We start from the raw sequence: 13,649 nt of genomic DNA on the forward strand, positions 1-13,649 counted from the left end.
GGCAGTTCCGTATACAGTTCAAAAATGGACGAAATCGGATAGTAACCACGCCCACCTCCCATACAAAGGTCATGTTGAAAATCACTAAAAGTGCGTTAACCGACTAACAAAAAACGTCAGAAACACTAAATTTTACGGAAGAAATGGCAGAAGGAACTTGCACCCAAACTTTAAAAATTAAAAGTGGGCGTGGCGTCGCCCACTTATGGACCAAAAACCGTTTCTCAGGAACTACTAATCTAATTAATTTTACAGCAAAATTAAAAAATATGTAAATGACGGATAATGAAATCTCGATTATCACTTTATCATCCGAGAGTATACAATGTTCGGTGACACCCGAACTTAGCCCTTCCTTACTTGTTTCTCTCTGCACTAAAGCTCTAGTTATGCATGCTTGACTCAACTCAGCTTCGAAAAAGGTGACTTGTGAAACGTAACTGCTATTATACTAAACACAGCGCGTAGAAATCAGCTGTTTTTGAATGTTGAGAGAGCACACAAACGTGACATTTTACTTGATATGTGAAGCTTGTGAAAATTTAATCAATATTAAAACAAATTGTTTTGTTGAATATATTAACTTTAATAATGGATAGTGATTTATTCCATGAACTATTATATTTAAATATTCTTCGCCTTCAAAGAAGAAAAGTATTAAGAAGACGTAAACGCCGCTGGTCCGTTCATCCAGCAAATCGGGATAGAAACCCAAATGGTTTCTTCTGGAAGAACTTTTTAAAATTAAAAGAAGACGACCAAAAACTATTTGCTTTAACACGGATGAATCGGCCAGTATACAACCTTCTTTTAAATATTATTAGTCCGTTTTTAAAAAAACCAAAACAACAAATTGGCGTCGAGGAGCGAGTGGTTATAACTTTAATGTAAGTAAAATCCTTGAAGTACATATATTCATTTAATTGTATTCTCATTTATTTTTTAGGTACCTCGCTTATGGAACACCTTTTGAGATCATAGCCTCGATGCATAAATTAGGGAAAACAACAGTGCGGAATATCGTACTTGAAACGTGTGAAATATTTTGGTTACACCTGTGCCCGATATACCTTAGCGAGCCAACTACCGCACAATATAAAGACATTGCTGCAGATTTTTTAAAACTGTGGAATATACCCAACTGCGTCGGAGCAATTGACGGGAAGCATATAGCTATTATTCGTCCACAAAATTCAGGCTCGTTATTTTATAACTATAAAAAGTTTTATAGTATAGTTTTAATGGCATCCTGCGACGCTCGGTATACGTTCACCTCTGCCAGCATTGGTAGCTATGGCGGACAAAGTGACGGAGGTATTTTAAAAGATTTGCAATATTTCAATATTTACTTATTTTTATTTTATTTCAAGGTGTCTTTCAGCAAACTAAATTTGGTCAAGCACTCTTGGAAAACAAATTGCCACTACCACCAAGAGCTCCATTATGGAATGGATCCTCAACAGATTTTCCACATTTTTTTGTGGCCGACGCAGCGTTCCCATTGAAGGAAAACTTAATGCGACCTTACCCCGGTGCACAGCTGCCACGAAACAAAGCTATTTTCAATTACCGGTTATCCCGAGCTCGTAGAGTAATCGAAAATAGCTTTGGTATTTTAACTGCTCGATGGCGTGTTCTACGAAAGGTAATAGACTTTAGCCCAAAGAACTGCGAAACAATTGTGTTAACCTGTCTGGTTCTTCACAATTTTGTAATGTTGAATGACCATGATCGTTGGTATTGTCCAGATACATTTGTAGACACAGACACCGCAGACCATGGAATATTGGAGGGAGAATGGCGTGAAGATTTAGAGAGTGTTGGAGGTGCATTACATTCAATAAGTACAACTCGACGCAATGCATCTAGTTTCGCATTCCGTCTAAGGGATTTTTTGGCAGATTATTTTATAAATCAGGGAGCGGTTTCATTTCAAGAAGATCGTATTTAGTGTATAGCAATGTTTGTGTATTTTATGCATTTGAAATATATACATATTTTTATGTATAAAATTGTAATCTAAATATCTTTATACTATACTTTTTGTTACGTTAACTTTTTTGTGATATTTTATTAAACCATGGATATATCTATAAATATTGTTTTATTTACTGAAAAAGATGGTAATTATCTGTATTAGGAAGATTACACAGGCATATGGCAATATGGACACAATAAATAAAAGACATACAAAATTAAAGAGTTATAAAAACAAATTATTTTATTTTTTCAAAAACATTCTTAAAACCCTTTTGAACATTCTTAAAACTATTTTTGAAAAATGAGATACATTGTTGTTTCTTATGTCTAGGTAACAAGCGTTTTAAACATTTTAAAACTATTTTTGAAAAATGAGATACATTGTTGTTTCCTATGTCTAGGCAACAAGCGTTTTAAACATTTTTACATATTAATTCAATATCTGTATAAAACAACAAACAAATGATTTAAAAATAAAAAAAAAAAATTATTCGGGTTCCGATTTAATAGCAAATAACGAATTTGTTAAAACTTGTATTGCTTTCATTTGCTTTACCTCGCTCATACCGTTCATGATAGAGGTCAACATAACACCAAACGACCTCACCGCCTCGCTGCAATTGCTCCTCTCTGCACACATGCTTTTGTATAGCTCGCACGCTTCTTTGAAACAGCTGTCGTCATCGCTGTTTGTTTTTTTGACTCTTTTCCGGATCGGAGTTGAAGACGACAACTCCGAAGGTGACGATAAAATAGTCGGAGAACTTTCAAAAGTAAATGGCTCAAACAGCTCCTGCGAATATATATCTTCTAAAATGTTTGTGGTGCAGCGATTTCTGTAAAAGGGAAATAAATATTTAATACGTATAAAATATTAAAAAAAGATTAACTTACGGTCTGGGCTGTATATATAGTTTTAAAAAGCTCATATTATCGAACAATGGCCAGGTTTCGGTGTTACTCGCCCCACTTCCTGATGGTGACTCCATTTTCCTTACTTCCCTACTGAATCTCTCCCTTAGAGTCAGCCACCTCTTCGAACATTGCTCATCTGTAAAATAAACCCAACATAAACTATTAAATTCTACCTATATATATACATATATACAAAATATATTAAAATCTAATAAATAATAACAATTACTTACCAGTAGCACCTAGCTCCTTTGCCACGCTTACCCACGCAGCCTTCTTTTTGCTCGGCACCCGGTAGCCTACGCAGGCCTTGTTATATAAAATTTCACGCGCACGCACTTCTTCTATTAGTTTTTCGTCATTCATTGTGATTTTTTTGATTTATTTCTGGCAAATTAAATTTAGATTAAAATGAAATGATGAAAATGATGTGAATCGTTCAATTTGAAAAAGCGAGGGAAAGAACCGAGCTGACACTCTCTGAAATGTCAAAATAAAGGGAGAGAGCAAAGATGCCACTCTCTGAAATGTCAACGTAACTTGAAATTCTAAATTCAACAGACTTTCAAGTCAAGTCAAGCGTTCGGTAATCAAATACATGCAAGGCTCATTAAACAGATCTTTTATGTGACAGTTCTCAAGTCTGGCTAGGTCAAGTCAAGCATGCATAACTGGAGCTTAACACCAACGCACATTTTCGGGTTATTTTTTGTTTACCTAACGGAGCATCTCGACAGGCTAAAATCTATGTCTTACTAACTGTATTGCCGTGCCTATTGCCTGTGGAGACTCCAAATTGCTTATTGCTTACAATATATGGTATACTAATTAGTAAGCTGTCACTTCAGCAGTTTGACAGCGCAGATTTCATTTCTATGAAAATTTCGAAGAGGCAATATATCCCATTTGCACATATGCCGACGGCTTTTTCGTTTCGGTAATATGAGGAGGATGGAGTCATGTGTAGAAGTTCACGCAAGTGAGGAAAGTTCTCTGATCGCCATTCACTTGGGAGTGGCCAGAAACGATTCTTTTGCATATGACTCAAGCAGCTCACGACTTCCGGTCTTTGACCAAGTATCCTCTGGGTAGCCTAAGAACATCCGTTTGAAGGCGAGCTAACGTGAGAAGGCGAAACATCCCCTGCATAGGGTTGTGCGCTGGGTTTGGGACCCGCCACGTAAAAAAACACCCCCAATGAAAAGGAACAACAAGCCTCGGATGAGTGACCCCCCTTTTGATGACGACCATGGCAAACGAAATAAGGACTACGATTTGAGGGCATGCATTTGGAATGTCCGGTCCCTTAATTGGGAAGGTGCCGCTGCCCAGCTGGTTGATGTCCTCGTGAAAATAAAGGCTGACATCACCGCCGTCCAAGAAATGCGATGGACGGGACAAGGACAGAGACAAGTAGGTCCTTGTGACATTTACTACAGTGGCCATATAAAGGAGCGCAAGTTTGGTGTTGGATTCGTGGTGGGAGAGAGACTCCGTCGCCGAGTACTATCATTCACTGCGGTGAATGAACGTCTAGCCACAATCCGCATCAAAGCGAGGTTCTTCAACATATCGCTGATTTGCGCCCACGCCCCGACGGAAGAGAAGGACGATGTGACCAAAGATGCCTTTTATGAGTGCTTGGAGCGCACTTATGAGAGATGCCCCCGCCACGATGTCAAAATCGTGTTTGGCGACTTTAACGCCAGGGTGGGCAAAGAAGGTATCTTTGGCACTACGATCGGAAAATTCAGCCTCCACGACGAAACATCCCCAAATGGGTTGAGGCTGATCGACTTCGCCGGGGCCCGAAATATGGTTATCTGTAGTACTAGATTCCAGCATAAGAAGATACATCAAGCTACCTGGCTGTCTCCGGATCGAAAAACCACCAACCAGATCGATCATGTTGTGATAGACGGAAGACACGTCTCCAGTGTTTTAGATGTGCGTGCGCTCCGAGGTCCTAACATCGACTCGGACCACTATATTGTTGCAGCCAAAATTCGCACCCGCCTCTGTGCAGCAAAAAACGCACGCCAACAAACACAAGGAAGGTTCGACGTCGAGAAGCTGCAATCACAACAGACAGCCGAACGTTTTTCTACTCGGCTTGCACTCCTGCTCTCTGAGAGCACTCATCAACAATTCGGTATAAGGGAACTGTGGGACGGCATTTCAAACTCCTTACGTACAGCTGCAACCGAAACCATTGGCATTTGTGCAAAAAGAACAGCTGGTACGACGAGGAGTGCCGTGTCGCAGCGGAGAGAAAACAGGCTGCCTACCTCGCAACGTTACGATCGACCACAACACGTGCGGGATGGGATAGATACCGAGAGTTGAAGAGGGAAGCGAGACGCATTTGCAGACAGAAGAAGAAAGAGGCCGAAATGCGTGAGTATGAACAGCTTGATAAGCTGGCCGACAGGGGTAATGCTCGAAAATTCTACGAAAAGATGCGGCGGCTTACAGAAGGTTTCAAGACCGGAGCATACTCTTGTAGAACCCCCAAAGGTGATCTAGTTACTGATGCCCAGAGCATACTTAAATTATGGAGGGAACACTTCTTCAGCCTGCTGAATGGTAGTGAAAGCACAACACCGGGAGAAGGCGATCCCGATTCCCCAATCGATGACGATGGAGCAGACGTTCCATTACCCGACCATGAAGAAGTTCGAATAGCAATCACCCGCCTGAAGAACAACAAAGCGGCAGGGGCCGATGGATTGCCGGGCGAGCTATTCAAACACGGCGGCGAAGAACTGATAAGGAGCATGCATCAGCTTCTTTGTAAAATATGGTCGGACGAAAGCATGCCCAACGACTGGAATTTAAGTGTGCTATGCCCAATCCATAAACAAGGAGACCCACAATCTGCGCCAACTACCGTGGGATTAGCCTCCTCAACATCGCATATAAGGTTCTATCGGGCGTATTGTGTGAAAGATTAAAGCCCACCGTCAACAAGCTGATTGGACCCTATCAGTGTGGCTTCAGACCTGGTAAATCAACAACCGTTCACCATGCGCCAAATCTTGGAAAAGACCCGTGAAAGGAGAATCGACACACACCACCTCTTCGTCGATTTCAAAGCTGCTTTCGACAGCACGAAAAGGAGCTGCCTTTATGCCGCGATGTCTGAATTTGGTATCCCCGCAAAACTGATACGGCTGTGTAAACTGACGTTGAGCGGCACGAAAAGCTCCGGAAGGACCTCTCCGAGCCGTTCGATACCAAACGAGGTTTCAGACAAGGCGACTCCCTATCGTGCGACTTTTTCAATCTGCTGCTGGAGAAAATAGTTCGAGCTGCAGAACTTAATCGAGCAGGTACAATCTTCTATAAGAGTGTACAGCTGCTGGCGTATGCCGATGATATTGATATCATCGGCCTCAACACCCGCGCCGTTAGTTCTGCTTTCTCCAGGCTGGACAAGGAAGCAAAACGAATGGGTCTGGCAGTGAACGAGGGCAAGACGAAATATCTCCTGTCATCAAACAAACAGTCGTCGCACTCGCGACTTGGCTCCCACGTCACTGTTGACAGTCATAACTTTGAAGTTGTAGATAATTTCGTCTATCTTGGAACCAGCGTAAACACCACCAACAATATCAGCCTAGAAATCCAACGCAGGATAACTCTTGCCAAAAGGTGCTACTTCGGACTGAGTAGGCAATTGAGAAGCAAAGTCCTCTCTCGACAGACAAAAACCAAACTCTATAAGTCTCTCATAATTCCCGTCCTGCTATATGGTGCAGAGGCTTGGACGATGTCAACAGCGGATGAGTCGACGTTGCGAGTTTTCGAGAGAAAAATTCTGCGAAAGATTTATGGTCCTTTGCGCGTTGGCCACGGCGAATACCGCATTCGATGGAACGATGAGCTGTACGAGATATACGACGACATTGACATAGTTCAGCGAATTAAAAGACAGCGGCTACGCTGGCTAGGTCATGTTGTCCGGATGGATGAAAACACTCCAGCTCTGAAAGTATTCGACGCAGTACCCGCCGGGGGAAGCAGAGGAAGAGGAAGACCTCCACTCCGTTGAAAGGACCAAGTGGAGAAGGACCTGGCTTCGCATGGAATATCCAATTGGCGCCACGTAGCGAAAAGAAGAAACGACTGGCGCGCGGTTGTTAACTCGGCTATAATCGCGTTAACGGTGTCTACACCACTTAAGAAGAAGAATATGAAACTTAGTAGAGCGAGTATTAAGACGACATACATTTTCAAAATAACATTTTCCCAAAAATTAATATTTATTTATATTAATATTGTTGATTTACAGAAAAATTATGCAAATTGGGTTGGGAATTGGAATCTTAAATTTAATAAACTTGTACAAGCATAAATCAAAATATCATTGCTCATATTAAATTTATTATATTAATTGGTATATAAAATTTATGCCACAATTATTATATAGTAGTTCAAAAATATGAATTCTTATTTTTCCCAGAAATACATTTGAAAAAAATGGATCGTAATCCTATTTTTATTTTCCTCATAAAAGATTTAAACAGTTCAAGAGTTCAAAACATTCGCTACATCAGCTACCTACCCGACGGCATTTAGCAATGTGATAAAATAAATTTTTCAAGAGCTCAAAGCATGCGCTACATCAGCTCGAACCTACCTACCCTACGCCTTTGCGCAAGTGATTATGTTATGATAACAAATGCTCACATACAGGTTTGGCAATGGCAATAGCAATAGATTTGACAGTTAGTAAGACATACATAAATTTTATCCTGTCGAGATGCCCCGTAAATGTCATGAAAAAAAGTATCTTTCATTTCTTGATTTACTTGAATGAGCGCGAAGAAGAAAACATAATTGTCAATAGTGCTAAAAGAAAATCTAAAAAATGGTAATAATATAACGATTGAAAGACGCATGTCATTCGTGATCCTACCATCGTAAAGGAGGCTCGTACAGCAAGAAGGTAAGTGAACGACTTTTATCTGAGTTTTTTTTTTTAATAATTTGCAAATAATTACTTCATTTGTTTTTATAGCATTGAAAATCAGAACTAAATTGTAAATAGCAGCAGCAATATCATCAGAACCAGCAAATATAAATTGTTAAGTAAGTATGTGAAAATAAGTGTGTGTACCTTGAAATTGGACTGCGCAGTCCAATATAATACGCAAAAATAAATACATACATATGTATGTATTTTATGCGTTTAAGGCGGCCTGCACAATCCAATGTAGGGGAGCTTCTCCAGAGGAGGAATATGCTAAAATAATGTAGCTAATACTTAAATTTTTTAAAACATTCCCGATTAAATATTCTAAAATTTGTATCAATAACACATAGTATTTCACAATAACTAACTAAATTTTTTGACATTTTCACTTTGTATATTTAAATATACACTCTAAACATAGAAATAAGTTCATATTTCACTTTTATTTTGTTATATCTTAGCTATATTTATTAATTTAAAAATCACTTTGCACACTCACCGTCCAAGGGGTTAGATTCTTTACAATTATGAATAAAACGAGCGTTGCCATAGGATTTTCAACGATTTTTCTTTGCTTGCATTTTCGCGTGATTCTTCTTTCTATATTAACTATAGTTTTATTATAGTTTCCAACATTTTTCAAGCTATAATTCCTTTTTCCATATATTTATATTAACAAAAAAATAAAGGAATTGGAAAGCATGATGGCGGGTCAAAGACACATTAACCAAACCATGCGCGAACTTGTGAGCAGTATTGTGGCGTTACACGCAAATCGGAAAAAGTAGAAAACCCATCGAGAAGAGTGAAAATAGGAAAATCATCTCAAATCACCATTGGTAGAGATGATAATACCCCAAAAAGAATGCGAGAGGCATCGGGCTTTCTACCACCCACAAAAAAGCCAAAAAACGTAGCTGAGAAAGAAAAATTATCGTATAGTGGAGCAGTAAAAAACACCCAAAGGGTTACCACAACCCTTCAGAGCGCAAATGAAAGATGGGTAGACATGGTTAAAAAAAGGAAACCTATGGAAAAGAAACTTAAAACCAAACCGGATGGTATTATAATCACGAAGAAAGAAAGGGCGTCGTATGCAGATATTCTGCGGAAAATAAAAAGTGACAGCAGGCTTGAGGAGTTGGGTTCGAACGTAACCTATGTTCGGAAAACACTCAAAGGAGTCCTGCTTTTAGAACTGAAAAATGGAGGAGACACGAAAGCTGAATCCTTTCAAAGCGTCTTGGAAGGAGTGGTTGGAGAAATGGCTATGATACAGCCTAAAACCCACAACGTGACCAAACGTCAAAAGTCTACGAAAAACACGTAGCGGCACACAAATAGCACTTATATGCATGCGCGCTCAAGATGCTAAGGCCGCACTCAAAGTGGGAAAGATTAAGATTGGTTGGTCAATATGTCGCCTTCGGGAATACTCGCCTATCCCCAGGTGTTATACGTGTTTCCATTTGGGTCACATGGCTCGTAAATTCAGCCAGCCAGCCATAAGCTTAAAACCCCGAGTTTTCGCTAAAATGTACAACGCTTGTTTAAAGGAAGAGGTATTCCCCGCCTCTTGGAAAGTACAGCGATTGGTTCTGCTCCCAAAACCAAAGAAACCACCGGAAGAACCCTCATCGTACCGACCACTGTGTATGCTCAACACAATGGGTAAAGTGTACGAAAATATAATAAGAAACCGCCTGGAGTTAGCAATCCAGAAAGCCGGCGGATTATCAGAGAGACAATACGGCTTTATAAAAAAGAGATCCGCTATTGACGCACTACGAGAAGTCGTTGATACTGCGAAATGTGCAGTAAGTGGCAAAAGATGGAAAGGTGGCACAAAAAAGTACTGCGCGCTGATTACCCTGGATGTCAAGAACGCGTTTAACTCGGCAAAATGGGCACACATAATCGAAGCCCTGGATGAAATACACGCCCCTGAATACCTCATAAACATTATATTGAGCTATTTTAAAAACAGAAGGCTACTTTTACCAAGGGTCAGTGTTAGGCCCACTATTATGGAACCTCATGTACGACGTGGTGCTAAAAAGACAGCAACCAACAGACGTGAAACTAATAGCGTATGCGGAGGATCTCATTGTGGTAGCAATGGCCAAACACTTAGCCGACCTAAGAAACAAATGCAATGAGTGCTTAAATGGCCTACGCCATTGGTTCTCATTTGTGAGTCTGGAGCTGGCGGAGCAAAAAACTGAAGTTTTGCTCATAAGCTCCAGGAAGGTAGAAGAACAAATAGAGCTCTCCATAGGGGAGTGCGAGATTACTTCGCCGCCGCAACTAAAGTATCTGGGAGTAATATTAGATTCTAAATTAAAATTTAAAGAACACCTGGAATATTCATCCAGTAAAGCAAACAAAATTTACAATGCGCTATCGAGAATGATGACCAATACAGGCTGTGTGCGTTCCAGCCGGCGATTCCTTATAGCGAAGGCAATGAGCTCCGTAATACTGTATGCAGCACCAGCATGGATACAGGCAATGGATATAAAAGCATATGCTACACAAATAATTGCAGTGCATAGGCTTTCTGCAATTCGAGTAATAAGTGCTTTCCGGACTACATCTACCGACGCTGCTGAAGTATTAGCCAGCATGCCGCCCATTGACATCCAGGGAGATGAACTCGAGCGTTTATATCATCTATCGGCGCCTAAAACAGTATCGGCAAAGACAAAGGAGAGGAATAAAAGCATTAAAATGTGGTAGGAGCGGTGGAATTCCTCATCCAAAGGGCGTTGGACCCACCGACTGATACCTGACATCCACTCGTGGATAGACAGACGACATGGGGACCTAGACTTTCATATGACCCAAATTCTTAGTGGACATGTATGCTTTAGAAGCTACCTTTTCAGATTCCACAACGACATCAGTCCGAATTGTCCGACATGCGCAGAATATATAGAAGACTCTGAGCATGTATTATTTTATTGCCCTCGATTTACGAATACAAGGGAAAAGCTAAAAACCACACTCGGTGGTAGTTTTACGGTCGATAATTTAACGACACTCATGTGTCAGTCGACTGATAAATGGAAAGCTGTCAGTGAAGCGTCAGCATTCATAATGACCAAACTGAGATCTTTTCAACAGAATAGGCGTCCGTCAGTCCGTGCAATAGAGGAGACTTAAATGTCTTGTCCCTCCCACGAAGTAATACTTAATCCGTGGGAGAGTCTTGAGTTGTGAGTAGGTTAGGTTTAGCGGATTAAAGTTCCGCACTCCGGCTTTCGATGCTTCCCCCTACTATAAAAAAAAAAAAATATATAGATATATTTACATACATACATATGTACGAGAAGTGTTCAAAAAGTATGGCAAATTTTGAATTTTCACGGGTTACGTATATTCGAATTTCGATTTTTTTGTGGCGTTATGTTGGTACTCATGTCTCTCACTTATGCCGACAATCTCGGCCATTTTGAATGTTCATTTAATTGTTGACAGCTGCTTTGCTTGTACGTGTTTTGGATCACCTTCGATTTTTACCTATCAAAAAAATTGCACCGCGATAACGCCCCTGCTCAAACATCGTTGCTTGTGCGCGAATTTTTGGCCAAAAACAACACACTAATGATGCCGCAGCCACCGCATTCCCCAGACCTGGCCCCCTGTGACTTTTTCTTGTTCCCTAAACTGAAGAGGCCCATGAAAGGACGACGTTACGCTTCTCTTGACGAGATAAAGACGACATCGAAGGAGGAGCTGAAGAAGATAAAAAAAATGATTTTTTGAAGTGCTTCGAAGATTGGAAAAACCGTTGGCACAAGTGTATAATATCTCATGGGGATTACTTTGAAGGGGACACAATAGATATTCAGGAATAAATAAATAATTGTTGAAAAAACACAAAATTCGCGATACTTTTTGAACACACCTCGTATATGTAAAATATGTGATTTATATTTAAAACTAAACCTACCGACAATTCTTGTATACCTATTCCTACCGCGCGAGTTACATGTACGACTACACCTGACATTGCATTTGACAAATACGATGAACTGTTAAAGCAAATTGCAACATAACACCATTTCCGGCTTTTGCAATTCGCTTAAACAAATAAAGTCATCAAAATATAATTTAACAAGTGAAATTCCTAAGAATTATCAAAATTAATAAAAGTATGCTTATTCAGCAATAATAAGTTAAAAGTAAGTTAATATTATTAATAAGCAATTTGTAATTAGAATAAGCTTCATTTTAAGTCAATCTTATTAAATAAAGCAGTCTGTTCTTGATCGCCATCAACGTCACCTCGTTGCAATACAATTTGATTTTTTTGACTTTTTTAAAAACCCATTCACCGCGACTCAACATGTAATTCGCGCGATGAAATTGATCGGTCATTAAAAATGTTGTGCATTTTATTATTCAATGCAGAGAATTGTTGATTTATTGCTGAATGTATATAAAAAAAAAGTTTTCATGAAAATTCGTAAAATAAGTTTATATAATTTCTAAAATGTATTATAAAAGAAAAAATAAGACTAAATGAATAAAGAATGTTATGCATATATACCTAATATACTCTATTTGGCTTCCTCACATTTTTTAGTCTGGAATGTGCATTTTCCACAAATATATTTTTCGCACTTCGATCAAGTTTTTGTTGTTTTATAACCTTTACAAAATTTGATTTGGTAAGCTTTTCATACAGGCAAATCAGAGCTTGAAGACTGTCTTTATAAACGCATTTTTTTCTTGAGATTCTATATATGCATCTCCGAGTTCTGAAGCTAGCTGAAACAAATATTCTTGCCTCGAAATATTTTCACCCGTTATTTCTTTGTACAACATCCAAGCATTTATTCCAGCTAGGTCCAATATATTGAAAAACACCTAAGATTTTTCGACTTCACGCTGCATTTTTTTGACATGTGGTCTGCCACATGTACACCAAATTTTGTACGATTATAAAATCTAAAAGTTTCCGGTATACTTTTGTTGCTTTTTTCTATTTCATATTGAGTTATATTTAGAGCTTAGAACAAGCACTTTTTTCGGCTTACTTTTATACACTGTCAAAGTAATGTAATTCGATTTGTACAATTTGCTTGAAAGTCTAGACATTTTATCTTTTCTTTCTTTGGCTAACTTTGGCAACTCTCTCTTGTTTCTACGAATTGTTCCAACAATTGTAGTTTTTTTAAGTAATTTCTTGGCTAATGAAACACTCAGAACAAAATTATCCGTTGTTATTCTGTAAATGGATCCATTAACTTTGGGAGAATGTACTCCCCAAGGGGCATTGAACGGTCTCTCCGTTCACCTTTTCCCAAATAGGGAAACCCATTTATTATGTAGTTACTATTGAAGTCACACGCCAACCAGAACTTTATTCCAACTTTGTCTGGTTTGGTACATTGGGTAAATCTGCTCATTGGTTTTGAAAAAAGCGGTTCTCCAATTTTTATTCCACAAATGTGAGATATCCAAATTTTTTGCCTCATATGCGCCACGAGCAAACATTAAAGCTATAAATGCATATATTTTTTTTGCATTTAGCTCCCCCTTAGTCCCTAACATTCTAAATGCTTCTTCTGTACATTTTATAATATGATACATTATACTCTAATCCAGTGGTTCCCAAACTTATTTTGTCTACCGCCCACTTTGAGAATAAATATTTGTTTAGCGCCCCCATTTTTTCACCTATTTAAAAACCACTCTAACTTCGAATTAATTATTGTAACCTATACATATATGTATATTAACGGAGAATTCAAAACGAAACTTTTAC

General features: G+C 39.1%; 1 protein-coding gene and 2 long non-coding RNA genes across 4 annotated transcripts in view; 1 reads left to right on the forward strand and 2 right to left on the reverse strand.

The window, feature by feature from the left end:
• The first annotated feature begins 358 nt into the window (after positions 1 to 358).
• LOC125776644 (uncharacterized) lies at positions 359 to 2,334 on the forward strand. Of its 2 annotated transcripts, XM_049450106.1 has the most exons (4): positions 359 to 887; positions 947 to 1,314; positions 1,371 to 1,645; positions 1,749 to 1,886. In XM_049450106.1, the coding sequence occupies exons 1-4, from the start codon at positions 592 to 594 to the stop codon at positions 1,758 to 1,760; spliced, it is 951 nt and encodes a 316-aa protein (XP_049306063.1). In that variant the 5' UTR covers positions 359 to 591; the 3' UTR covers positions 1,761 to 1,886. The 2 variants fall into 2 exon arrangements, with proteins under 2 accessions (XP_049306063.1, XP_049306062.1); XM_049450105.1 differs by having other exon boundaries at positions 360 to 887; positions 1,371 to 2,334.
• A 935-nt stretch (positions 2,335 to 3,269) lies between these two features.
• LOC109579428 (uncharacterized) overlaps positions 3,270 to 13,649 on the reverse strand; it is a 36,883-nt gene continuing 26,503 nt past the window's right edge. Inside the window, exon 6 of the long non-coding RNA XR_007421947.1 lies at positions 3,270 to 3,282. This is a non-coding gene — a long non-coding RNA (uncharacterized LOC109579428). The remainder of the gene's footprint in view (positions 3,283 to 13,649) is intronic.
• On the reverse strand, positions 3,463 to 6,403 carry LOC125776821 (uncharacterized). Its single transcript, XR_007421997.1, has 2 exons — positions 3,997 to 6,403; positions 3,463 to 3,640 (listed from the first exon to the last, which is right to left on the reverse strand). It is a non-coding gene; the product is annotated as an uncharacterized LOC125776821 (long non-coding RNA).

This window comes from Bactrocera dorsalis, chromosome 2, assembly GCF_023373825.1.
Source record: "Bactrocera dorsalis isolate Fly_Bdor chromosome 2, ASM2337382v1, whole genome shotgun sequence".
Taxonomy (NCBI): Eukaryota; Metazoa; Arthropoda; class Insecta; order Diptera; family Tephritidae; genus Bactrocera; species Bactrocera dorsalis.